We start from the raw sequence: 26,776 nt of genomic DNA on the forward strand, positions 1-26,776 counted from the left end.
GCCCCGCCGCTCACACACCATTTTATCGGCTCCGCGGCGGCTCCCCCCGCCCCGCCCCGCTCCCCGCTCAGGGCTGCCCCCTCCCGCGGGGGCTGCGGCGCGAGGCGAAGGTGTCTCGGGGAGGAAATTCGCACGCTCCCGTTTCCCCTCTCCACCCCCCGCGCACACTCCGCCCCGCGCACACCCCTTCCCCTGCCCGCGTCCTCCCTCCGCCCTCCCCTTCCTCCCCCCGCCGGCGGCCCCCTCCGGTCGCGCGCGGCCCCCCCCCCGCCCGCCCCGCCGCCGCTCACACCCCGCCCGCTCCCCCCGCCCCCCCCCGGCCCTTCCCGAGGCGCCGTGTCAGCGCGCGGCGGCGGCCCCCGCGCGGGCGGCCAATCAGCGCGGGGGTGACAAATATGCAAATGCGCCCCCCGGCCCGTCCCCGCGGGTTCGCTGGGGCCGGTGGGGTCGCGGCGCGGAGCGAGTGAAACTTCGCCCCCCGCGCGGGCGCCCCTCCCGCCGGGCTGCGCAGTGGGCGGCGGGGGGAGGAGGGAGAGCCGGGCACGCCGCGCCGCCCTCGCCCGCTCCGCCGCCGCCGCCCGCCTCTCCCGGCCTGCGCCAGCTGCCCCGCCACCCGGTAAGTGCCGCCCTCGGCCAGCGGCTCCCCGGGCGGGCGGGGGGAATCCCCCAGGGGGGAGGGGAAGCCACCGCCGCTCCTGCCGCCGCCTCTGAGTCGCCGCGTCTGCCCGAGGCCGCCCCGGCGGGGAGCTGTCAGGCGCGGGGCATCTCCTCCTCCTCCTCCTCCTCCTCCGCCCCGCGCGTGTGCCTCCTGCCGGGCAGCGGCGGCGGCTCCAGGCGCTGCCGCCGCCGTGTAATGGCGAACCCGGCGGTGAGTACGTGCGAAGGGACGGGCTGCTCCCCGCCGCCTCCGGAGCAGGCCGCGCTCCAGGTGCCGGAGACACCGGCTGGCCCCGGCGCCCCGTCAGCCCCCCGCCCCTCCTCCCGCCGGGGGCCGGCGCGGCGCGGCCTGCTCGCCGCCCGGGCTCTCCCCGCCGCCGCGCCTCGACCTGCTTCCGCCCCTCGCCGACACCGGCGGCCGAGCCGGCGGGCGCGGGGCTCCTCGCCGGTGCCTCGCACCTCTCCGGCGGAGGCGGGGGGGCGGCGGCGAGGCGAGCTTTTCCTGGGGGCGGCGGGGGTGGAGCGGGGCAGGGTGGAGGCGGCGGGTCGGGCGGGGGCGCCCGGGGATGCGGTCCCCGCCGCCCCCGTTCTCTCTGCCCCGCAGCGGGGCCGAGGGGGCGGCGCGGGGCCCAGGGGAGGCCGGCGGGTGGGGGCAAAGTTTGGAGGGGAGGAATCGGGCCTTGCCCGGGTAGCGGGGTGGGGGAGAGGCTGGAAGTCCTGGCCCCGGCCTCCTTCAGGTAAGAAGATGGCAGGGCGAAGGGAAGAGGGCCGGTCTCCTCCTCAGGGAAGTCGGAGGAGGAGGCTGGCTGCCCCTCTCTCCCCCAGCGGGAAGGAGGCAGTGGGAGGAAGGGCTTGAATGGAGGAAGGTAGCACAAGGATACCCCCCGCCACCCTGTGTGGATGAGGAAGGGGGCTGCGCGGCAGGGAAGGGATGTGGCACCCTCCCAGGCAGAAAAGTGGGAATGTTGGACCTGGTTTCTCACTACGCAAGATAATAGGGGTGGGCAGAGGGAGGAATTAGAATAATTTCCCAGGGCAAGCGAAGCAGTAGGAGAGAGAGGAGCTGAGTTTGGCAGCCCACTGGCTTGGATCCACAACAGCAGAAAACGTGGGAGCTGGGAAAGGGATATGGGAAGGGGGAGGGTTGACACTGGTGAGGTGTGTCTGGCGGAGGTGGAGGTGGGCATGCGGTCTGCTGTCCTTCTGGGGTGAGGAGAACCGGCGGCGCATGGCCGCAGGTTCCCGCTGCATGGGTGGAGGCTTAAAAAGGGACTTGGCTCTGGAAGTGCAAGGTTGGAATTTATGGACTGGCATTTTTCAGGTAGGGGCCACAAGCTGACTTCTGTCAGGGATGGCCAGGAGAGGATTTTGAGGGTTAGCTCGGTACTGTATGTGCATAGCACTGGATGGATAGGTGGCATGCATCTTTATTTTAGTGAAGTGGAGAAATTATGCTATTTCCTAGTGAGGCTTAAAGCAGTGAAATGTTAAAACCTCTTCATTCCCTCTTCAACCACAGATTTTTGTGAACAGGGATAAAAACTGGGTGAAGAGAGTCCAGAATTCTCTCATATGGCTGTATAGCTTTGACATCGAGGTTGCTGATGCATACACTTTCAGTTTGTAAGAAATAGTTTGCACTCCTCGCTGTATCGTAAGTGCCTTGAATTTTAGCAACTAAAAACTTCCTTCAGTTCGTGAAAGTTAACTTTATCAGTGTGAGAAAACACGGCTCTGTCTCCCTCCCTTATGTAGAAGAGATCTGAACCCTGTAGTGTTATAATGCGTGCTCATGGGGGACAAAATAGCAATCTGTGCAAAGGGATAAGGTTTCTAGTTCTCCTTTTGTGTCTTTTTTGAGACTTTGTAAGAAGTAGCTGTAAAAAGTAATCCTCCTCTCCCAGGAAGACTAGGCCCATCGGTCCTAAGAGCTCTCTGCATCTGTTTTTAAACCTGTGTCATTTGACACCATCAAGTTCCCATTTGGCAGGTGTGAGGTAAAATAATTATTTCACCTTGTTTTACATGTAATCATTCCTATGCAAATATAAATGTTTAGCATTCAAGGCAGAATGTTAACATTCAGTCATCTCTGAGCAATATCTGAATTTTTAGCCTGGCTCTGAGTTTTAATGTATTGGTTCATAGATGAGCTTCTTGCTAGTTTCTTTCACAAGGTCAATATTTTAAAATTACTAATTATTCCTATTCTGTACTTTAACTATTAAAGAAAGAGTAGCAATTAGTATCTTTTGGTTTTACCTACTGACAAAGTCGCTACACACCTGCAACCCCTCACACCCCTAGTGAATAATGATGAGGCTTCCAAAGTGCCATGGTCTTCAATGCCCAGTTTTTATAAACCAAAGACCAAGAATTAATATACATGCTCTTGAAAGTTAACCAATTCAGGGATCCAAGTGCCAGGCCTTATGTATAAATCAAGGGCACACAGAGACGTTAGTGGGAAGTAAGGTAAGATGTGAACTTCAGATATCAACAACTGTGTGGTTAGTGCACATTGTGAACTCTCTAAAGTAAATATGAAGTAGCTTCCCCCCCCCCCCCCCCACTGGTGTGTAAGCTACATCAATTTACTTTGCATTTATAAGATGATAAGGGCAGGCACATAAGTAGTTACAATGCATCAGTGCTGGTTTACTTTGTGCTAACTTGTTTGTGTTCAACCAAGTAGGTCTATTTATAAGAATTCATGCTGCTCTTCAGGATGAAGATGTATTAACTTACTTCACTCTGAGTAAAGCTGTCATTTTTCCTGTAAAAGGAACTGGAATTTTAAGTCTTACAATTTTTCAAGAATTTTGAGGTATCTCAGCACCTACTCATTTCACATGAGCTGCTGGTGCTAAATGCTCCTGAAGATTAGTCCAAGAATGCAGTCATGGAGAAATGTTGATGAAAGCACAGTGTGGTTTTTAAAAAATTATTTTTAGTGATGTTATCTAAAAGATGTATGACATGAACCACCACTAAGAGACTATCGAGGCCCTAAAACAGGCATTGTTCATTTGTTTCCTTTTATGAGACAGACAAGTTAGTGATGCAGGCAGATTAAAACAAAAAGATTGACATGCTGCTTTAAAATTGCCTTGTTTGTGCAACCCATAAAGTAAATAGATAGATGAACTTTTGTTCTTACGTGCTTTATAGGACTAGTTGTAAGATTTTGGGGGGGGGTATGTTATAATTTTACAATACAAATTTTCCCTATAATTAGACTATATCTTCAAACATTTCAAAAGTACAGGTAAGCTGGACAATTATGTATTTTATGGGTCTGGGTTTTCTCTTTTATATCAGTCTTGCAGAAGTGAGTGCTCGAACACTGCATCATTGTCTTTAATACTTTTGATGCAGTTTAGGATGAGGGCAAGTTGGGTCTGATGGAGTCAAATGTCATGATCCTATTCATCAGTGGGTTGCAGTATTCTGTTTCTTTCCACCACTATATATGAACTGAATTCTCAGTAATGTTTGGTACTTATGTTTATAAATCACCCAGATGAAATGTTTTTCTTTGTTTAACTGAAATCTGCTAACCCTTAACACTCATTTTCTTTTCTAACCAAACTAGTTTTGTGGATACTTTATGTTCTTCCACTGACCTATCTGTATTTGTCCTTGTAATGGCCTCAGTTCTATCAAACTAAGGAGCTGTGAGCTAAATGAACACTTAAAAATCTCACACTTCCCCAGGCTCACGTAGTGTCTCATTCTATTTTCTAGTGCTCTTCCTGTAGTTAGGAATGGTGCTTCAGGAATGCCGGGTATCTGCGTACACATACATGGGTGATGGAGAAACCATCTGTTTATTTAGTCAAACTTTCAAGAATTAATAGCATTATTGGAAATATTTTAGAATATTGTTGACTTACTCTGTTTCCCCTTCGACAGAAGAAACTATGATGCTGAGAAGTAATTTTGCTGATACAACAGCCACCAGAAAGAGTTTGCAGCTCTTGCTTTGGCTGAAGGAATAGCAGGATTCTAATATTTTATCCGTCTGGCCAATTCATAAATGTGAGAGCAATCTGGCCAAAAGTCAAACAGGCTGAACATGAGACTTTCTTGTTTACAATAGTGTAGGGAGGAGGCATCTGTTTTAAGCAGTATTTTTTCCTAAAGTATTATATGAAAAAGGGATAATGTGCTTTACAATGACTGTGTTTTTGAGTAACAGCATTGTTTGAAACTTGCAGAAGGCCAACTCTAAATCAAACACTTGTTAACAATGTGGTTAATGAAGCTATAGCTTGATTTCAGAAACATTAGCATCTTAATAGTAGTTTCCAACTATATATATATAATAGTGTTCAGATTGATACACAGCTACCTCTTAGAATGAGCTTTAGTGGTCAAGTAAAAGGCTACTTTTGGCAGCACCTTGGAACCAAGTTCCCCTTTCAGTGCTGCCTTTACATTATGTTCACTTACTAAGCTGCAAGAAACAAGTTACACTGGAGGAAGCGTTTTTTTTAAATTTAGAATTCAGCAGAAGTATATTGGTATGATATGGCATCTGTCAGTGATTAAATGTGTTGAGATCTTCATTCATCCATATTACCAAAGAGGTACCAACTAGTAATGTCTTTAGGTCACCCATATACATGCATCTTTCGTTTTTTAAGATGCATGGTTTTGTTTTAATCTTAAATCAACAGTTAAAATTTGCAGGAAGATGGAAAATGTTCCCATCTTTTTCGTGAAGACAAATAGTAATTTTGACTTCATTCTTTATCTGAGTCATATTAGAAAATGTAGTAACTCTGGTTACCAAATTATTTCCTTCTGCAATGCATTCTTGGGCCCTTTTCTTAGTGTTGCATGAGCTGCATTAAAAGTTTGGTTCACTCTTCTATGTTGGTCACTAAAATTCAGGAATTCCTGCAAAATTTATTCTGCAAATGGCTTTTGAAGAGTAAGTGATTTTATTACATTTGATACTTAACACCCTAATGGAGAAAGTTTTAAGCTTCAGAAAGATTACATCTGTATAATGGCATGAAAATCTACCTATCTGATATTCCATATGTTAGAAGAAATCTGAGCATTAAATAGGATCTGTTTTTGTTTTCAGTTAGCCTGTAGTAAAGCCATTGTAGTTAGTGCCTTCCACCAACATTAAAAGCAGTGTTAGGCAATACAGTGGGCCTGTTCCATGTAATACGATGTTGGTGGTTTCAGCTTGTAGTTTTTTAAATGATTTTTTGGTAGTGTTCAGAAGCTAAACTAAATGCTAGCTGCAGAGCCAGATTTTTAGGTAAGTTATTAAGAATTAATTCATAGATACCCTTGAGGTACAGATAAGTATTGTCTCAATTAACTGGGGAAGTTTTTTAAAAGTCCACTTTGTCAGACTCTGTGGCAGAGTATTGGTATTATAGTAGAAGTCATCTGGAGTCTCTCTCTGTTGAAGGTGAATTCAGGAACATGTTCTGAGTCTGCTGGAAACCATGAAATGATGAAGAATGTTATTTTGCTTCAGTTAATACCAGTTTTAATTGATTTCCTAACTTAAAAAGAGTATATTGAACAAATCACAAACTCAGAGTGTCTCACTTAACATGTGCTTGGGAGGAACTTTTTGAGTTACTTTGATATCAAATCTTAGAATTTTTTTTTTTTTTCCAAAAAACATAAAAATTGTATGCAGGCTCTCTCTCTGAAAGGTATAGACTTCTGTTAGAGATGAAATTCCTTATGCCAGCTGATGTAGTATGGAGTGGGAAGTCTGGACCTGTTCTGTTCAGTAGAGTACTACCATGGTATTCTAATCTGGTTGTGTCAAGACTTGAAATTATGCTCCTTTTTTCACAGAGAAAACTTCTATCTATCAGTGTCAAGTCTTCACAACTGTTGGTCTGTACTCGTAGATGGTGAACCATAGGCATCTGTATAACAGACGTGATCCTTTGCATTGTTCTAGTTGGTACGTCCAGATTATAAACTTGCAGTAGTTCACAAAGATGCTTATCAGGTTAGAACATGAGAATTATTGGAAGTTAGTGTATTATCAGATTGTGAATTCAAAGAGGGCTATGCTGTGAAGTCTTTTGTCTCTGATGTTTTGTAATGAAATCTTGGTTTAGGCCACATGTGAAAATGAGAAGGCTTTTTTCTGGTTTTCAATGCAAATGTTTCTCTACATCTTAAAATGGCAGTGTAGGCCCTCAGGAAAGATACCAGAATTCAGAAACCTATTTTTTAGGTTTAGTTTAAGGTGTAATGGTGAAAGTTATGATAAAACTATAGAAACACTATAATGCTTACATCAGAAATCTGAACAGCACCAACAGGATTTTCTTTTTAAACTTAGAAGGATGCTTGTGTAACTGTCTGTTGACCAGAAGTAAACTGTAAATTACAAATGTATTACACTGAATATATTATTCTAACTCTTTTGACAACTAAAGAGAGTAAAAACAGGCATTCCTATTCTGTACAGATACACTAAGATCTGTGGGCAGATCTCCTAAAGAAAAAAAAGGTGGGTTTAGTGGTATTCAAACCAAAATAACTTTGGGAATTTTTGCTATCTGTATTAGAAAAATAAGAAGGAACTCGCTGAAGTCCTGAAATTTATGAAAGTCTTCACAGTTACACCTTGGAGAAGCAAAATGGCAATAGTCTTTAAAGAGCAGAACTACTTACTAGTATAGCTTCTTTCAGTAGCCTCGTGGCCAAACCCCTGCACTTAACAGTTTTTTTCACCAAAATAAACTGACTTGGGGACAAATTTTCTTCTTTTCAAGAAGATTCTATGAGCTTCTGGTATCTTTCTAACTCACAATCGATTGTAGCAAATTAAGATGCTATCATTCTCTGTATTGTCCCTTTATTGCAATTAATACCCACAAAATATAGATGACAGAATGTATGCGAAGTCTAACAGGTTTATTTAAACTAACAAGAGGAAGGGTTAAAACTAAATTGGGAGACTATATGCTGAAGCAGCTGATGCACACATATATGTTTTGTTCTGCAGGCGGTGCTTTGAGGGCAATAGCCTTTGGCAGAGAGGGGAAGAAGTAGTTGAAAATAATACCTTCTTATAATGGTGCTGTTGAATTTTTCTAGAGGTAGTTGCAAACACTGAAGACATAAAAGCAGACAAGAATTTTGTACAAAACTGAATTGTTTTATTAAATTTATGTGCTGTTTTAAAAAATAGAAATTGGGATAAAGTGGTTATTCTAAACTAATTAAAATGAATAGTTTATTTCCTATTACACTAATGTGTGCACAAGTCTGCATTTCAGTGTCCAAAGTGAGAAAGATTGCTGTTGTTCAAAATTTTTTTTCGTACTGCTTTAGGATTCCATCAAGAACATAATGAAGTGTGTATTTAGGGAAATGTATATATTTTTTTTTTTTTCAGTATTTTATGAAGAGAAGACTATATTAGTTGGGCTGTGGAAGATCATTTTTTAAAAACTTTCTGAGATAGCTTAATATGTATCTAGCCATGTTTATAACAAATCTAGTTCTGGTTCTATTTAATACAGTACAAGCTTTGTTGTGTGTCAGTTAATTTTCCCAATTCAAAATTTGAAAGCAAGCATTAAGACTGTCTGCCAAGGAAGGAGACTTGATAGAACATTTTTTTACCATATCACATTCAACAGATATATATATTTATATAAATATGTAATTAGAAGTTCACATACAGTATAGCTCATTTGAGAATCTGTGGAGATGGATCTCATTTTTCTTCTTAAGAAAGCGTTACGTTCCAGTTGTGTGGAGTTCTCTTTGGCACTTAGTATAATCATCAATGATTCTTCCACTCTCTGAAGTATTTCTTTTATTTTACATTTAGAATAATGTATTGTATGTCTGGTGAATGTATATCTAGTTATATATGTTTTTTTCTTCTTTTCAACACAGGATTTTTCAAACTTTTAAGTACTTCACAATTGTCTCCATATTGGAAGCTGTTCAAGCAAGTGGACCCTGTCCTAAAGAGTAAGAAATATCTTTTTTTCTTCTTTATTTTGAGGATTCACAAAGAATCCAGTTGAGGAAGGATCCAAAACAGCTAGTTGAGGAATATCCAAGATAGTGTTTGTATTATATGTTAGTTACAGATAAATTAGGTTTCTTTTTTTACTGTTGAACTCCTACAGCTAGGATAAATCACTTGATTGCAAGTTTTCAGTTTTTCTTTTTTTCAAATAAAAATACATTTTTGAATGCCTCTATTCAGTTGATTTATATATTGTAAAACCTTTATGCTATAACTTTGTTTTAGTCAACAAAGAACTTTTAAATAACAGAAGTTTAGGAATTAAAAATACATTGAAATGCTGCATAAAACCTGATGGTTAAATAATTCCAAACTTGATTCTAATTTCTGGATGTGAAGACTTTACATAGATGGCAAATAAACATGGAATTATTTTAGCTACCTTTACCTAAGTATGTGTTTAGGTACATGCTTACTGTTTATGAATTTTAGAAAAAAATCTGTGTGTTAAAAAATGTCTGCATGTTATTTAAGTGTCCCTGTTATTGCCAAGCAGAGACATTTTAGTTTAGCAACCTTGAACTAAGTCTTGAAGTTACTGAATAATAAAAGGAGGATAAATGTAATAATTTATGTACCAAATTAGTACTGAATAAAATTTTTTACTGCAACATTGCAGGCTTTTGATAGCAGTTATAACCAATTTATGTCTTTGACATATGTTACAACATTGTCTCAAAGATGTGAGAAGAAAAAATCTTTGTGTTAGAATCTGCTTCTTGATGCAGTGATGTATGCTATCTTACTTTTTAGTAAAGATTAAAGGTTGGACTGTATTAGTAGTCTTGCAAAGGTGTTTAAGAGTTTCTCACTAAGAAACTGTATTTCGGGAGAGGGAAATATCTATTTATTGGAATTGGAGGGTGCTCAGGGCCTTGGAGAGAAGGATCATGTTTTTGAAAGAGTAGCATTGTTTATGGAAGAAGACTGGTATAGAATGTAAGTTCATATACTAACTTTTTGTCTGTTTTAGAGTGTGGTTTTGTTTGTTTTGAGGCTTTTACACACAGGCCCTAGAAGCCTTTACTTTGACCCTATGCACGTTTTCCCTTAAACGGTAACGTTTTGAAGCCTTTTCAGATTAAAAGAACCTCTTGAAGTTGAGCTCCTCTACCTAATGTTGAGGCAAGGAGTAGGATAAAGCTGTCATGCAAGTATGCTCCCCTAGAAAGGCAGCATCAGTTCCTCCTGGCAGGTACATCTGTCAGTATGTAATAGCATATTGCTATTAAAAGATAATAGGTACGGGGCTTTTTGCATTGACAGGTTTAAAACCTAACCTCAGAACCTTTTCATGGTCCTTACGTTGTGTCTTCAAGTGGCCCTAAAACTTCTAGCATTCTGGTGCAGACTCTTCCCTTCAATCTTAGAGGTTTAGAGGGTTGGGTTGTTTTTCAGTAGTCCTACAAAATGAGCGCTTTACTTGCCTATTTATCAGACATTTATAAAATCATGCGTACTAGTGATTGTGTATGAATTCTGGTGTTCTTGTTTTTATGGTATCTGTTAATTTTTTGAGTGTAAAGTGTTACATTTGAATGTATGTTCCTGAAGTTGGTTATTGTGTGACTTGTTTACCATGTTTAATTTTCAGGTCTCTAACGATGAGGTATCCATCTGGATTTAAAGCACATCTCTGAGCTTCTTCATTCTTCATTCAAGAGATGTGTTCTATATTCATGGGTAAGGATATTTTTTATCTTTACTGGGACCGATTTCTTAAATACCTTGTGATATATTTTTAATTTAGAAGATTTCAGCAACTGATTTTTACATCTTATAGATTAATCAGATACCTTTATAGTATAGGGTTCTTTAGATGCCTGTGCTAGGTCTTTAATTTTGACACAAACTAATTATTAAACTTTGTAATTCCTATATCTAAGTACCAATGCTCTAATTAAATCACTCTAATTCTTAATATTGCAGACAGAGGAACAGCATGGTGGTATATAGGTAAATACTTTGAAAATTGCTCTGTCATTTGGGATTCTTTTTCTGATGTACAACAGTTCTACAGGCTGTAATTGTGTATCTCACCACACATCTTTTGAATTTGGAGTTTTGGGAAGAAAGAAACTCTATCCTGGAAAGCAACAAAAGGAAAGGATCTGAATTTTGTAGTATTAAAAAATAAACAACATTTTTTTCCGATGATATAAACCATATTTTATCTGAAGAAGGTTTGTGGTATTACACCCCCCACACTTCAAAACAGTAGAAACAAAGCAACCACAGAAGTCTCACTAGAAAATATGAATTGTTCTAAATGCTGCTAGTATTTATAATTTTCGTAAGTCTCTAAATAAAACAGCTAAGATTACTTCAAGCATTACAGAATTTGTTATAAGGTATTCTCTCCATATATTAAGCACTGCTTGCTGATTTTGAGACTTTAGAAGTTTACCTTGAGTTAAAAATTAATGTTTAAATGGATCTTTTAAAGAAGTATAGTAAGAGGCCCAAATGTACGCAGTGGGACTTTCTGATACGCGGTTTTATACAGAGAGTTCTGTGATATACTTTCTCTTTGGTGTGTTTTTGTTCTGTTCAGCTGAAATAAAGAGGCTCTGCCGTTTACAGTGAAGGCAAACATCTCTGAGAATGGTAGAAATTTGTCTTTAGTTGCATTGGAAGATGGGTTTACTTTCCAAGTGAAATGTCATTTGTCATGTATGTTGACTTGAACTTTTATGAATGACCATAACAATTGGCAGTTACTGAATGTTTTTTTTTCTTCTACAAACTTTTAATACTTACTTCCCAGAGGCTACCTGTGAGAAAGGAGGAGAGATGGTAGAACGGAGTTTGTGCATATCTGGGGACTAGAGAGGGGAAACAGTTATAATGAGGTGTTTGGTGCAAGCAAAAACCAGTGTAGGTATGAGAACAGACTACTCTGAATTGCTGTGACAAGCACACACAAGCCAGTTTGCTCCAGTTTTACATTCTTACTCAGAGTTGGAACTATAGCCAGGGACTGGAACCTAGTCCCAAGAATTTAAAGACCATCAGTTTCAGATCTTTGTCTTTCTAATCTTCAAATCAAAATGCAAGGTACTTGAGTTGTCTTTGGAGTATTTAGCATGAAGTCTGTGAACTCTGTTAGAGAATTCTGAATAAAATCAGTGTGTTGAGGGTATGATTTTACAAAAGGGATGGCTCATTACTCAAAAACAATTATAAATGCATACCAATGAAAAGCAATTTTAAAATAAAATCATGCATATTTATATATGTATATAATTGGATGTATATTTTTTTATTTAGTGAAACAGGCTACCCAAACAAGTTTTCTCTTAGTTTTAGTGATACCAATAAGAGAAACTGCATCTTTTCAGTCCACATTTAGCTACAGATACCATGGCACTCTTGTACAAAGACTTGCTTATTCCTTTCTGTTAGGACATAAAAGAATTCATCTCCACTAAATGTCTAAATGTTCTTTTTTTCTGATCTTCTGTGTTTCTGGGATTTTGAGAAAATTGTGCTGTGTCTCTGTGCATTTTAAATTTAGCATGTACATTGATCTTTAAATCTATAATAGAATATCATTTATATTGGCGCATCAGTGGGAAGTAACTTCTGTATTATTTAATTTACTGCAGCTTTGTGAACTCGGTCAAAGCTTTAGTTATAATTAAATCTGACAAATAATGATAGTGTAATTGTCTTTTATTTTTAATATTGAGGGGAATGTCTCTGTCATTTCCGAGTATTATGCAGAAGTGATCAGTTTTTTGAGTGTTTGTTTCTTAACTCGCTGTATTGGCTACACAATGTTCCATCTGCTCATAGATGGGCAAATCGTACAAAGCCACAAACCTGTTATGCTATTGTATGCTGCGTAGAACATAGCAAACACAATTATTTTTTTTCAGTCTCTTTGGCAGATCCCTTTGTAAGTAAGTCTGTTATGCCTGGTTGCATTGCTTTCCTAAACAAACAAACAAACAAAAACCCCAAACCAAAACATTTTGCATGCATATAATGTAAAACTCTTCCCTAGTTATGACTGTGTTTGCCCCTTCTGTGTCCTTCGCCTGTAGTCTGGATTTTTGTTATGTCATGCTTTTATGACAAGTTTTAATTCGTTCTGTCCACTAACTTGTCCCTATCTTCTTTCTGAGATAGCTTCTGTTATTTGTCTGGATAGCCATTGTTTCAATTTCTTCTGTGAAAAATGGCCATCAAAGTCATTGACCTTCTCTTATCTATGATACTGTCACACATCCGTCATGTGAAGCAGGGATACTTAGTCTGTCACAGTGTGCGTATCATGGTAATGTGCTGAATCTGTACTTGGTTTACTTGCTTATAACTAGAGTAGCTTGTTTTCTGTTGTCACTTCATCAAAAGTAATCAACAATGTAATTAATGAAATACATCAGTAGCTTTTTGTTATCTTGTATTTTACTGCTATTTCCACTTCATTTTTTTTGAAAGCACAATTTGATGATGTTTTTGTTTCATTCTATTTTCTTATGTGTTCATTCTTTTTTGATATGTTCTGTAAAATCTTTCTTTCCTTCTAGTCTTTAAATCTTGTACCATTCTCTTAATTTGTGCTCTTGCTTGTGTCTGTAACTATAGCTTGTCTTTTTGCAACTCAGATCTGCCACACACTAGTGTGGTATAAAAGGGAATCATCTTTTTGAGACTTTCAGGCTGTCTTTCTTCTTGGTCTTTCTTACTGACAAGAATAAAGGGTTGTTATTAAACTCTGATGGACAATCAAAATGGAGGAAGTTTCTTTTTTTTCTTTTTCCCCTTTGCAGGGAGTTGCATTAACTGTGTTAACTTGAAACCTCAGTTTCCTAGCCTAGCTCTAGGATTGATTCATTCTTGTTGCACGCACCTAAGGAAAGGAATCAAACTGGGCTGGGCTGAGTGTAGCCAGTTTACTTTCTGAGTGTTTTGAATATAATAAGTAAAATTTGAAAAAAATCTTAAAGTTTAAAAAAGTTGAAATTATAGTAGTAGTACATGAGAGCTGCTTTTGCTGGTTAAGAGGAACAGAAACAGTGCATTGATTTATATTCTGTTTGTAATTGAAAATATAGTTTTAGACCATACAGAATACAACATTGTTTTTAAATGAAAAACATGGCTTATGCAGAAATTAGTATTTTTCCATTCACTTGCACTCTTAAGATCTGTTTTAATACTCTTTCTCCTGCTCTACTACTTTGGTTTAAATCTCTAATTTAAAACAGATCTCTTAACATTAAGAACTAGTAGATTAAAGAAAGTATAGGTGTTCAGTTTAATGAATGGTAACCAGACAAAAAATCCCAGGAGCTGGGAGATGTTTCTGTTCTGATTCAAGTATGTTTGCAGAATAACTTAATACTTCTGGCAGAAAATGATATGTTTTGTGTGAGACATCAAATGGTAGAGTTGGCAATCTGAAAAAATTTACTGTTTAAATCCTAGATGTTTAAGCATATCTGAAGGTGGCAAATCTTGAAATGTGTTTCAGCTTAACTTGGGGGATACTGTTGATGTTTCCTGGAAACAAATTTTGAAAACTTCTTGTTAATTAAAAAGAAAAAAATAACTTTTTTCAGAATAGTGAGTCTAATGTATGATTTTGTTATATAGCCATTAGTAGTTACCCAGTAGTAGTAGTTCCTGCTTGTTTAGTTTTCTCTCAGCTTCATACCAATCAGATAGATGATATGAAGTTGAGAGTTTAAAATACAAAGGGAGAAACTAAGTACTAGTTAGAAACATCACTGAATGCCTCTGGGTTCCATTATCTTTAAAAACAAAACAAAACCCACTGCAGAAAACTCTTAAATTTACCAAATATCCTATAGTTGGTAAATATTGCTGAAGCAATTCCAGCTTATAGGGGACAATAACTTCTTAAATTCAAGTACAACAGCTGTAGTCTTCCAGTTGCTTCGTCAGGTTGTACATCTGGTGTGGTGCTCATTTAGTTGTCTAGAATTGGTCTGAGGAGTTCTTAGATATTGATGTTGTAGAATGCTGTTATGCATGCTTTTTTTCCCCCATTTTTTACTATAAAGTTAGTCAGTCAATAAAACATGAAGAGATTGTCTGGTATGTGCTTTTTCAATATGGGGTTGTTTTAGTCCTCTTCAGTAGTTCTAGACTACTATGTAGTTAAACTCAAGAGCATGTATAGTAATTAATTACCATAGGTAGCTGGCCCATAGGTCACTTAATCTCTGTTTAAAAAAAAAAAAAAACAAAAACAAAGCCAAAAAACTGTTGTATATATCGCTAAAGATGGAACAAATCTGTCTTTTTTTCTATTTTTCAAGTTAGCACAAATTGAATAGCCTTCCTCATAAATTGCAGTGAAATACAGTTTATCTCTGGGCATAACCAAGGAGCTGTATGCAGACCGCTGAGCTATTGATACTTGGTCTCAATACGTAAACTTTTATCAATACGGGCTTCAAATCTGAGGTTTTAACAGTGGAGTCCTTGATAGCATAGAACGTGATGTTTTACACATGGCTATCATAACTTTCTTTCTTTTTTATCTTTCATATCTATCTTTCCCCGGATGGGGGTTTCTTTAATTGGATCATTTGTCCTGTGTCTACAATATTCTTTCCTTGTATTTACTCTGACTTGGTTATCTTCTCTTAGCTAAAATAGCTCTTGCCCGACTTATCTTTTGACTTGAAATATCCAAAAAGGAGAGGTGATTATATTGGAAATGGTACAAAAACCTAAAACCATGCCACATCATCTGCCAGGATTCTGATGCAGGTTTATCATCTGTTGGAAGGTGTTTGCAACTGGAAAAGTCATCATTCTGTTGCTTTTAATCATAAGCAGACAGCTTAATCAGTGTTAGAAGATAATGGGGTCTAATTTATGTTAGCGCTTCCTTTAACTTTGGACTTCAGGAAGTCCTAACTTTAAGCAGTAAGTTCTTCATGTATCATCTGGAATCTATGGCTACTTTGCTGTGCTAAGCGGTCACGTTTCTAAGTTTCTGTGCTTTTTTTTTATAGCATGCTTGTTCTCTGTACTCACAGTGATTAATGCTTATATCAATCCATACTTAATAGATGTTACCAATTGGTGTCTTTCAGTGTGATACAGGATGCATCCTTTTTCTGTGTAGAACAGAAGGTTTACATACCCAAACCCTTAATAAGGTTTATTAATTTAGGTTAAGCTTTATTCTGACTATGGTCACAACACTTTCAGTGGATTAGGAGTGTAAACAGAACAGATTTTCATCAGCTTGTCAAAGACTACTTTGTACTTAATATGTTCAACGTGAACTTTGTCCATCAGAGAATATTTAAGATTTCCAGGATGTCTGTTTCTGGAAGGATCCTATACCGATTTTATTCTTAGGAGAATTCATTAATGAAGAATTGTTACTGAAGTGGAGGAGAACATGAAGGTGAGCTTTAGTAGTAGGGTCAGGAATTAAAAGCTGTGGCTGTTTTATTTCCTTTTTTTCTTTATAGTAATTAGATATATGTATTGACAGGATAAAGGAATGATTATTCCATCAAGATGCTCATTTAAAGTGATTGCTCCTCTATTCTAGATGTCTACTAGTTATCTAGGGAGGTAAATTATGAGACACATTTTCATTCATTTCTCATTCTGTTTGATTACACTACGAATATGCACATTTTTAGGCTAGTGAAACTAACCATCCTTTTCAGCTCCTCTTGCCTGAAATACCTGATTGCAAACTAATTCATTGGTGATCACTCAGTTATACTATGAATAAATAAAGAAATCCAACTTGTGTTTCAAAACTAGGTGTGTAAACTGTTGTTGAACCTGAGGGAGTTCTTCTCCTGTGTTTAACTTTGTATCACTGTATTCATCCCCTTGTCTTTAAATAAGAGTTCTATTATGTCTTTAAGTGAGATAAAATACAGTTTTTCAGATGCTTACTTAATGCAACTTAAATAGAAGAAACAGTATCTCAGCTTTTCCTACTGAAGTCAAGGTAGTTTTGTTTTTAAATGTGGTTTATAACTTCTCAAGTTTCTTGTTTAAACATACAGAATTATTGTATACATTTTATGTATTACGATTTATTTTTGCAAACATTTTAATTCTGGACTACTAAAACCCACATAGTTTTAATGAAAATGGCAAAGGTGAATCTAAAATTGTGCTTAGGTAATAGAGCAAACTGAATGAAAAAATGCAACCGTTACATTTAAAACATCAAATATTACTTTAATTACATAAGGCACAAAAACAATGCTTCACAGGGCATCGAGTATAAGAAAAAATGAATTGATTTGTGGTTTAACTAAACTGTAAAGTTATGAAAAAAATATCCAAAATCTTTAAAAGTGTTGGGGAGGGGAAGGAGTGATGAGAGTCATGAAAGTAATTTTTCCCTTTTTTTTCCCCTTTTTTTCTTTGTGTTTTTTTTTTTTTTTTCTCTCTCGCATAGGATGCTTTAATACTTTAAGACGAATGTTTCATCAGAAGCACTAATGGATGTTGGCATGCCTTGGATAAGGTGGTGACCGCTGGATGTCATTTGTTTCTGTTTACTGCAGAGAGCCAAAATTGACTCCATTTGGAGTTGAGAGAAAAAGCAGTACAGACCTATCAAGATGACTGATCCTATGATGGATTTTTTTGATGATGCCAATCTTTTTAGTGAGACCTTAGAAGGTTTGTCAGATGATGCCTTTGTTCAGCCTGGACCTGTTTCACTTGTTGATGAATTGAATTTGGGTGCAGAATTTGAACCTTTGCACATAGACTCATTGAACCATGTGCAAGATGCTCAAAATCAACAAAAGCTAAGTGACTTTGATCAGCTGAATCAGTATGATTCACTGAAACTTCACTCAGTAAATCAGTCTTTTAATAGCTCAGCTGACAACGTCTTATCACCACACTCTCAATTCAATTGTTCACCAGTTCATCCGCAAAACCAGTCTAATGGGATGTTTCCAGATGTGGCTGATGGTAGTCCTATGTGGGGACATCAAACTGCCACAACTGTTTCGAATCAAAATGGGTCCCCTTTTCACCAAGGACATTCTCAGTCTATGCAGCAAAACAAAAGCTTTGTAGCACACCATGACTTTGCCTTATTTCAGGCTAATGAACCGCAGCATCAGTGTGCCTCGCTACGGTCGCAACAAAGCAGAAACAACGCGGGGCAAGATGCTCTGAGTCAGCCAAAAGACTTCATGGAAGTGAACGTATCTACTTCTCTCAGAGTCAGTGTTAACCACCCACCTCCAGTTTCTAATCCATCGACTTCACAGCAGCCTCTGTCTGTTCAACAGTTTTCTCAAACTGCAAGTGCTTCAATACATTTTTGTGGGAATCAAGAAGGAAATTTTGATGGACAGTCCCCAACTATTACTCCATGTTCTGTCAATAATAACCAACAGTTTTCATCTCCTTATTCTTACTCTAATAACCACATTTCTCCTACCAGCCTTCTTCAATCTACAACAGCTCTTTCTACTAGCCAGCAGACACACTCTATCTCTGACTTCACTGGAAGCGATGCCTTTACATCTCAAACAGGGACCAAGCAAGAAACAACTGAGCACATGTTGAATCCTAATACACCTTTGAATTCAAATAGTTTTCAAATGTTGCATTCTGCGCATCCTCAGGGCAACTTTAGTAGTTCAAAACTCTCTCCTGTGAATATTAATTTTCCAGCTTCTACTGGTTCTGCTTCTCAGATAAGCCATTTCACTGACCCTATTGAAAGCAACGGTTTTACATCTTTAGATGAGAACTTACTTCATCAAGTCGAGACTCATAATGAACCATTTACAGGACTTGACCCGGATGACCTCCTTCAGGAAGACCTTTTGCCACAGTTTGATGATTCTGCATTTGTTCAGGATAGCACAAGCCATGTTTTAGAGCATGACTTAGAACACCATATAACCCCCCAGCAAGTAACCCAGTCATCTGATCTTGTTCGGGCACAGTCTCAAAGTCAGATCCATCCTTGGCATTCTTCAGTTTCTAATCAGCATCTGCAAGACAGAAGTCGTGTAACCTTACAAGGACAGGTATGTAGGGATTGGGGGGGGCGGGGGGTTGAGCTGTTTGATTTGGTTGATCTGGTGAAATGAATAATAGTGACTGGTGCTCGTGCCAAAGCATGATAATGAAGTCTCTGAGCTGTTGGTATTTGACCCTGAAGAAGTCTAACAGCTAGTTTAGGGGAGAAAAAAAAAAAAAAAAAAGCCTGTTGATGCAGATCTTGCTTTCTTGTTGTTTTCGTTCCATTGTGGAAAACAAGATTTACATGACCTGAAATACTTAATTTAGAGAAAATGGTGCCACTCCTTCTGCTGCTTGTATTTCTTAAGTACGGCAGAGCAAGTTGGTTGTTTTGTTATTTTGTTGCAAATATGATGTCTTATTGTCTTTTAAAGTACTTACAGCAACATACTTTTAAGAGCTTTAATAAGACTTGCGTGGCTGATTTCCACAGGAGTTGCCCTGGTTTTGTTCTTACTCAGTCCTTTGCTTGGTATCTTTGTGCTCATGCTCATTAGCTAAACATACAAACTTTGTTGGTTTTGATGTGATTAGTAATCGTAGAAAACATATAAAAGGCTGTGTCTGTGTTTGATTTTGTTAATTTTGGCTAAACAAAAAAACTGCAGTTGTTTTAGTGTAACATGTACATCTACTGCAAGTATTAAAGCCCGCCACATGGAGGACAAGATAGCATGAAAGTTATATTGTACTTTTTTAATGGTATACAAGAGAAACCAACTTTTCAGAGAGTACTCTTCAGATTATCTGAGAGAAATTAAAATTGTGTGAGCATTGAAGAGTTCAGAAAGACAATCCTTCAATCTTCAGCCTGTTCCTTACAAGGGCTTTCTCATAACATATGTCATGTAGTGAATTTTCAAATAGTTTTAATTGAGGTATCAAGTCCCTTTTTTTTAATGCTGACCTTTCTCTTCATCTGTATCATCATCTTCCCTTTTGTAGGAAGTATGTAAGAGTCAGTAAGTTGAAATGAAGACTAGTGTTTCTGGATTGCTTTAGTCTTTTATAAGAGTAGCTGTGCTTTTCAAAAACAAAATAGGGCAAGTAAACTTATTTTTTCACAACACTGTAACCAGCACAGTCATTTCTATTACAGTTAGTAGAAACCTTGGCAGATTCTTGCAGATTTTTCAGCTCAAAAAATTCCTAAATCAAAAGAAAATACATCTTGAATATAGAAGAGGCTTAATAACCAAAGGCACAAATAATTATTCTTTCAGCTTTTAAAATTTATCAATTTTTAAAAATATTGCTATGGTTTTGGAGACTGGTTTAGTGGCTTTCTGTGTTAATGCTTGCAGAGTGGTATCAGTGACTGCATTACCCATAAGTTAATACGTTAATATTATCACAGTTTGGTTATGCTTGGTAGCTTCCAGCCCAAATTGGATTTGATAGGAATGACTGAAACGTCTTCAATTAGGTAGTTTGGCAGAAGGGGATGTAGCTTCTATATGATAAACACTCAAATTCTGCTGCCATTGCTGGTTATCTCAGGTTTCCAAAATTGTAAAACTGTTGAAATCCATGTGCATGTGAACAGTGAAAGTAGGAATTTTATTTTAAACTCCTGTTTTAAATTCTAGTAGGAGTTTAGCTTGTATTTGGGAAAGGAGAGAGAATATAAATGTTTTCTAACTTTCAATCTGTGCATTTCAAAATAGAGGCAACTCTTGACATCAAATATATACATGCAGACAGCTTTAAAAAGCTTGTAATAATATTTTCTCTGCCTGAGAATGCAGAATGGTGTCTTATTTGGAAAAAAAAAAATATTGGGAAGGAAAGGAACTTAATTACTGACTTGCTTCTTGCTAGTTTGCAGGACACAGGCCTGTGAAAGGAGGCAATCTAACACTTTCTTTCCCCCCCCTTTAATGTCATTAATGTAGAGATAAGGGTTTAACACATTTCATCTTTGGTCTTGGTTCAGTAGATTGCTTCTCCATTACAACTTCTGCTTATGTTTATGGAGTATGTAATTGTCAATTGCTACTAGTGAAACTTTTTCTGTAAAATTGTGGTGCGATGTTAATAGAATGTGTATACAGCTGTGTATTTGAGATTAACTGAATGATGCAGGAGATGCAATCTGTTGGTTTTGATAAACATTTCTTATTTTTTAGGTTGGGCAGAGGGAAGAAGAGGGCACAGCCCAAATAGCTTCTCTTGTCAGTTTTGTCTGTAACCTAAAGACACATGGTATAGTAGCTACTAATGAAATGTGATCCTGTTTATTACTGTGTGTACAGTACTGCTGAGGGAGCAGTGCCCGAGTTCCCTGCCAGGAAGCGGAGCAGCAGAACCCAGAGCTGCAAACACTAGCGTTGAGGCTATTGGTCTCCCATGAGCATAGTTGGGGTGAAGGGTGAAGAGGAAGTGGATTCCAGGAAAAGTGGGGGTGGCGAGAAATCCAGGGGTTGGTATCGTTTGTGAGAAGCATGTGGGATATGAACCAGTTGACGAAAAGTAGGTCTAATAAAACTTCCTGTTACGGTGACTTTTTGTTGTATACATCAGAACCTATTAAGACTTATTTCGATCTCACTGACATCAGTTTTAGCCCTTTGTTTTGTAACTAGGAATAGAGGGAAAGTTCTGAGACCTCCGGAGAGTGTTTAAGGTTTTGGGGGCTTGGTTTTGGGGTTTTTTTGAGGTGTGAAAACAAAACAACTTTACAGTATTGAAAATTTTTACATTTTTCCCCTGGAACTTGAAATGAAAGAGACAGAAAACAAATAGTTACACAAGTGCTTGGTTTGGTGTTTATTATTTCAGGGCATGCAATAAATTGGATTCTGACCTTGAGTTTATCTAATTGGACAGATGTTTAATGTTTCCTTCAGAAACTGGTTGTGAAGTGGTAACTGTCAAACTACTGTGAGGAATGTATTGATGGGGGAGTGACAGAAGCAAACAATGTTGAAGACTGTTTAAATCAGCAGTGTATGTAATATGAATAGTAATAGAATAATATGGCAATTACTGAAGCTAAGAAGTGTTTCAGATCTGTCTTGTGACTGCTTACAATTCTAAGTTCAAGATGCAAACTCATCCAACAAATGTGTGTAGTTTAACCAGAGAGGGAAAAGGTGGAGTAAGGCACAAGGAGGGAATATTGGTCTTACAGAAACTGGTAGTCTTTAGGCGAGGAGTTAGGTGGGGAGGGATTTTGATAACTTTTATCTGTAATAATTAAGGTGAAATGTTTCATGTTTAACATGACAGTGTTTCATACTGGCTTTTGTACACGTTGAGGAAACAGTTACTAGCGTATTTAATTGTCTTCATCAGTTTTAGTTTGATAATGATTGAGATTTTTTTCAGAAAAGAAAAATTTATTTTATGAAATAATGAACTGTAGCTATTGGAGTGGACCCAACATTAGACAACCAACAATCTTTAACTACAGTTATGATGAGGTTATTTAAAATTAAGAAAGATCACTACTTGTTTTGTTATTTGAAAGCAAGCATACTCATCACATTTTTACTTCTACAGCTATTTTTTCAATAGAAATTAATTTAAAAATTAATACAATCTGTTCAGTGCAATAATAATGCAGAATGAAAAACAATCTAGAATGTTGTATGCTGCTGTTATACTTTCTATGCCTGTTATAATTAGATTATAATTGTAAATAAAATGTGCCTCTTAATTTTACATCATGCATTTTTCATCAGAGTTAGTTTGAAAACAAAGTGGTGAAATGCACTCAAGATACATGTAGCCTCAGCTCTGACTAATGGAACACTTCTGATCTTTTTAACTCCACTTAAAACTGTTTTTGAGTTTGCTAAAGCTAAATATTCTATTAGCTTTTCATAAAGTTGAAAAAAGACAACAAAAATACATGCTTCAACATTCAGTTCTAGATGTTTGGAGGAAAAAGGAAGTCAGAAGGATAATCTGAAGTATAAACTGTCCTAAGAAGTTTACAACCATCTCACTGTGTATGTTATTTTTTAATAAGCATTTTAATATCTTCTGGCTATATACATGAAAGCAAAGTAATTGAGATTAAACTGGAAAATAACATTCCATTAATAATCTTTAGGACAAGGTAGCAGTTTTAGTTCTTAAATCAGGTGAATCTTTTTTTCCTTTTTGTGAGTAAAAGTTTGACACCTAACTTGATAATTCAGTATATTCATGAATTCCAGTATGTCACATCTGAATTTTTTTAAAAAAAACTGACTTGAAACATGCAAGTGCTTTTATGCTTGCAAGCACAAGCTTTCATACTTACTTGTTTTATAACAACAGATGACGCTGTATTGTTAGAGAGAATTTGTCTTGCCTGTGTGGAAAGTTTAGCAGAGAAAGAACTTTGTAGATGATTGCTTGGTTGGTGTTGCACGCTGGGACATCTGTATGTATCTGAGTGGCATAACCTCATACATGAGTGTACCATCGGAGATGGAACTAAGTTGCACCTGATCAAAGTCCAGGCTTATGTGCTGCTGAGACGCATGCCCTGAGTAGTCACAAGCCTTTCACCTCTCACTGTGTAAGCAGATGCCTCCCTTTTATATCAACTCTAAGTTTATTGTAGACAAGTATCCCTTGGATTATTCCACTCACAAACTTCTTACTCTGCCATTGGTTGCTGTTCTACTTGTATATGAACTCTTGCACTGTAAAGTTTTTATTGAAGAAATACATAGTAAGCAGTGATGTCTTTTTTTGGCTAGTTATGGGAGGTACAACTTGATATATGCTGTTATGGAAGATGTATAAAAGTCAAGGATATAGTATTTGTCAGAGTGTATTTCTTATGTTCTGTATAGTTTAATTTTAAGTGAGCACATAATGAGAAATATATATATAGTCTTTGTAGAAGAGACTGGCTATTTTGCATAGTAACTTTGTAGGTTCTGGGTCCTGCGTGGTGTTACCATACAAGATTGTAAAATTATAATGCTGTTACATAATATTGCTTGTGAAGCAGTGGATGACAGTTTTCAGTGGGACCAAGCATAATAATATACATGTCTCAAAATTTGGCCCACTTTGCATCACCTGAAAACTGAAATCTCAACACCTCTTTCAGTAAGCGTTTGTGTTTGGGGGGCATTAAAAATTATATCTTGTAATCTTGAAATGTAAAAACCCATACCCCCAAAAAAACCAACCCACAAACGAAAAGAGCCATAAAACCTTGCTCTTTTTCCTAAAATCCTTAATAGTGCTGGTATACCTCCCATTAAGCATATCCACTGTATTTATATTGTTCTTGTTCCTTTAATTATGGTTAATTTTATGGGTGACATCATTATATTAACAAATGTGAATCTTTGTCTGAACTTTCCTTTTAAACATTTCTAGGAGTTGTATGCTCCGGATTTAGTTCTCTGTGCTTAAAGAACAATTTTCACCTCCCTTGTAGGAGCTTAATAAATTCTCTACCACAGTGAGGCAGCAGAATTCAGTTGTCATCTTCCAGCACCTAAGAGGTTTATCATGTATGTACAAGCAATGAAAGTAATCCCTTCACTGACCTTCTTCGTACTGTATTTTTCAGCTTTTTTGCTTGCTTTCTATTATTTCAGAAAGGCCTGCACAAATGTGAGGGAGTGAAAGTGTCAAAGCTCTGTCAAATGCATAGAGTTGACGAGAGGAGTAGGGCAGCATTTCTGAGCTTGAGTAGTGCGGTTTCTGGAATGAACCAAGTCTTTTAAACTATAGCTGTATATAATACGTTTTTATTACTAATTTATGGCTTTTTGCCAATGATGTATTCATCATTGAAGATAGCAATATTTTGATAGCTTTATTTATAGTTGAATATGTATGAAGCCTTTCCTTTTGTATATATTTTATCTAAGTTTTACATAAGCATTTTATACATTTTACTTCTTTTTAAAGTGCTGAATCACCTAGGTTGGGGAAAGGAAGCACATGTTTGTGAGATTAGTTTGTAACACATTTACTGTTAAGTATTTATTATAATATTTAATTTCTCTGTTTTTCATTGCAAAATACAGCTGTATAGTAAGGGAAAGACAGAAATTGCTGGACTTTTAAGAACCGGGAAAGTGTGCCAGAGTGTTTGCTTTACTGTTTTAAAGGCTTTATGAGTTTGTTAGTAATTACCATCTCTGGGTAGAGTTGAATTGTTTCATCATTCTTTTTCGAGTCTTTTTTTGCTATCACTAATGCTTTTCTTAAGTCTCTCTTAACCTTCGTCACTTGTCAGATAATTAGACTGTCCAATTCTTTGTGTATGTTTCTTCTTTAAAAAGAAGCACTTGCTGTTGTAATGGTTGTTATAATTTAAGAATATAATTTTTCCTGAGATAATTGCACACTCATTAAATGACTGCAATAATTGTCTTCAAAATGTGCCAAAAGAGAAGCATTTTTGTAAAAAGTAGTTAACAGATGGCAAGCATAGGAAGGAAGCTTCTGGCTAGGTCAATTTACAGCAATAATCCTACAGATACCAAGGCGAGACTAGTTGACAAAAACAAGTAAAATAGATATTATTTTTTAATGATATTGCAGAATAAGTGTGATTGAATGATCTAAATAATTATTTGCAAGCAGATGTCTTGTTAACACTGAAGAACTATAAAGCAATTCAGTAATGCGAGAGTACTGATATTATTGTGCAAGCTTATTGTCTGGAAGAAAGGGTACCTAATTACAGAGCAAACAGAAAACTTAAATTGTCTTCTCAAGACAGCAGCCTATACTGTAGACTCTTAAAGCTGAAGTTCAATATATGCCTAAACTATAATGAGTTTAAGGGGAAAAAAGTTTATGGAAAAAAGCTCCTGTTCTTCCACTTTGTGTGAATGCAACCATTGGTGCTATGAACTGAACTGGGAAAGTCACTCAGGTGCAGAGAGACTGTTTACTTTTTCTTAGGGTGTTTTTCAGGAATACAAGTTCCTGATTTAGTTCTCTTAGTTGCACAGAATTGTGTGCTGTAGAAACGTTGGTGGGTAGAGAGGAAGGAGTGGAAAGCATCATTTTCTGCGGTAGAGGCAAAATAGTTGTACACAGAACTGCAGCCTCAAATGCAAAGAGAGTGCCAAGTGGGCTCATTGTGGGACTGTCCATTGGCACTGGTAACCACTCATCTGCTTTGTCTAACATTGTCTAAAGTTGAATTTTTGAGTGGCTTCAAACATACTATTGCCTCTAAAGCTTCCAGAATAGTGCTTCATCTTGAGACATTTTGGAGAAAATCAACACTTTATAAAGTATTAGTGAAGCGTTATTACTGAAAGAGAAGCAGAACTTGTAAAGATCTTAACCAGTAGTATGGTTTTGAAGCCAAAGAATATGCAAGTACTTTTGGAATTCACGTGGTTTTTGTTCAGATGCCTGTGCGCTTTGTGCACTCAGGTTTACAGTTTCTTTTAGCTGTTATGTTAATTCTAAATATATAGAGATCAAAATAATTTCCAGCTCTTTGTCCACTTAACAGCTTCCTACATCTGGAGAGTAGTGTTTTCTTTGTTTGTTATCAGGTTAAAAAATTTGCACAAGTTCCTAGTTACATGGATTTCCAAGACAGTGTCTACCTTTAGGTGTTGAGTGGATTGAATTTAGAAACTCTTAAGGCTAATAAATACAAGTGATTGCCTTTCTAGGATGATGAGACAGAGTTCTTTGATTTGAATAAGTTCGATAAATGAATATAGGAATGTAGCTTTAGGCTAGAAGCAGTTGACAAATCTTAAATTTTTGAAAGCTGTGTAATTTGTAGTAGAGATTGATTTTTTTTCTTTCGTAAATGTGGCAGGTTTTCTTTTGTGGGGGTTATTTGTCTTGCGTTTGCACTTACTTGGGGTTTTTGCTCCCTTGTGAAGGCTAGCATTTTAATTTACAACTTATGAAATTGTTCCCATCTTTTACATACTGCCTTTTCAGGAGTTAGTCTGTATTTGAAAGTAATTTCAGTGTTAGTAGCATATCGTATATGTGCACATAATGCTCTTCAATAGCATATTGAATTGCAAACCAGAACTAGTTTCATAGATTGATAGGAGGGCCTCTTGTAAGAGATATTCATGATTGACAGTTTAGTTAGAGTTT

The 26,776-nt window shown here is 37.9% G+C and overlaps 1 protein-coding gene across 6 annotated transcripts in view; it reads left to right on the plus strand.

The window, feature by feature from the left end:
- The first annotated feature begins 407 nt into the window (after window positions 1–407).
- CHD9 (chromodomain helicase DNA binding protein 9) overlaps window positions 408–26,776 on the plus strand; it is a 97,193-nt gene continuing 70,824 nt past the window's right edge. For 2 of the 6 annotated variants that reach the window (XM_074839894.1, XM_074839893.1), the window contains exons 1-4: window positions 680–868; window positions 8,566–8,643; window positions 10,299–10,387; window positions 17,127–18,729. In XM_074839894.1, coding sequence (XP_074695995.1) covers window positions 17,293–18,729 — 1,437 coding nt within the window. In that variant the 5' untranslated portion in view covers window positions 680–868; window positions 8,566–8,643; window positions 10,299–10,387; window positions 17,127–17,292. Of the gene's footprint in view, window positions 617–678; window positions 869–6,501; window positions 6,608–8,565; window positions 8,644–10,298; window positions 10,388–17,126; window positions 18,730–26,776 lie in introns of those variants that run through there. The other 4 variants (XM_074839890.1, XR_012625127.1, XM_074839889.1 and 1 more) reach the window with 4 other exon arrangements.

Source organism: Strix aluco, chromosome 14 (genome assembly GCF_031877795.1).
Source record: "Strix aluco isolate bStrAlu1 chromosome 14, bStrAlu1.hap1, whole genome shotgun sequence".
NCBI lineage: Eukaryota > Metazoa > Chordata > Aves > Strigiformes > Strigidae > Strix > Strix aluco.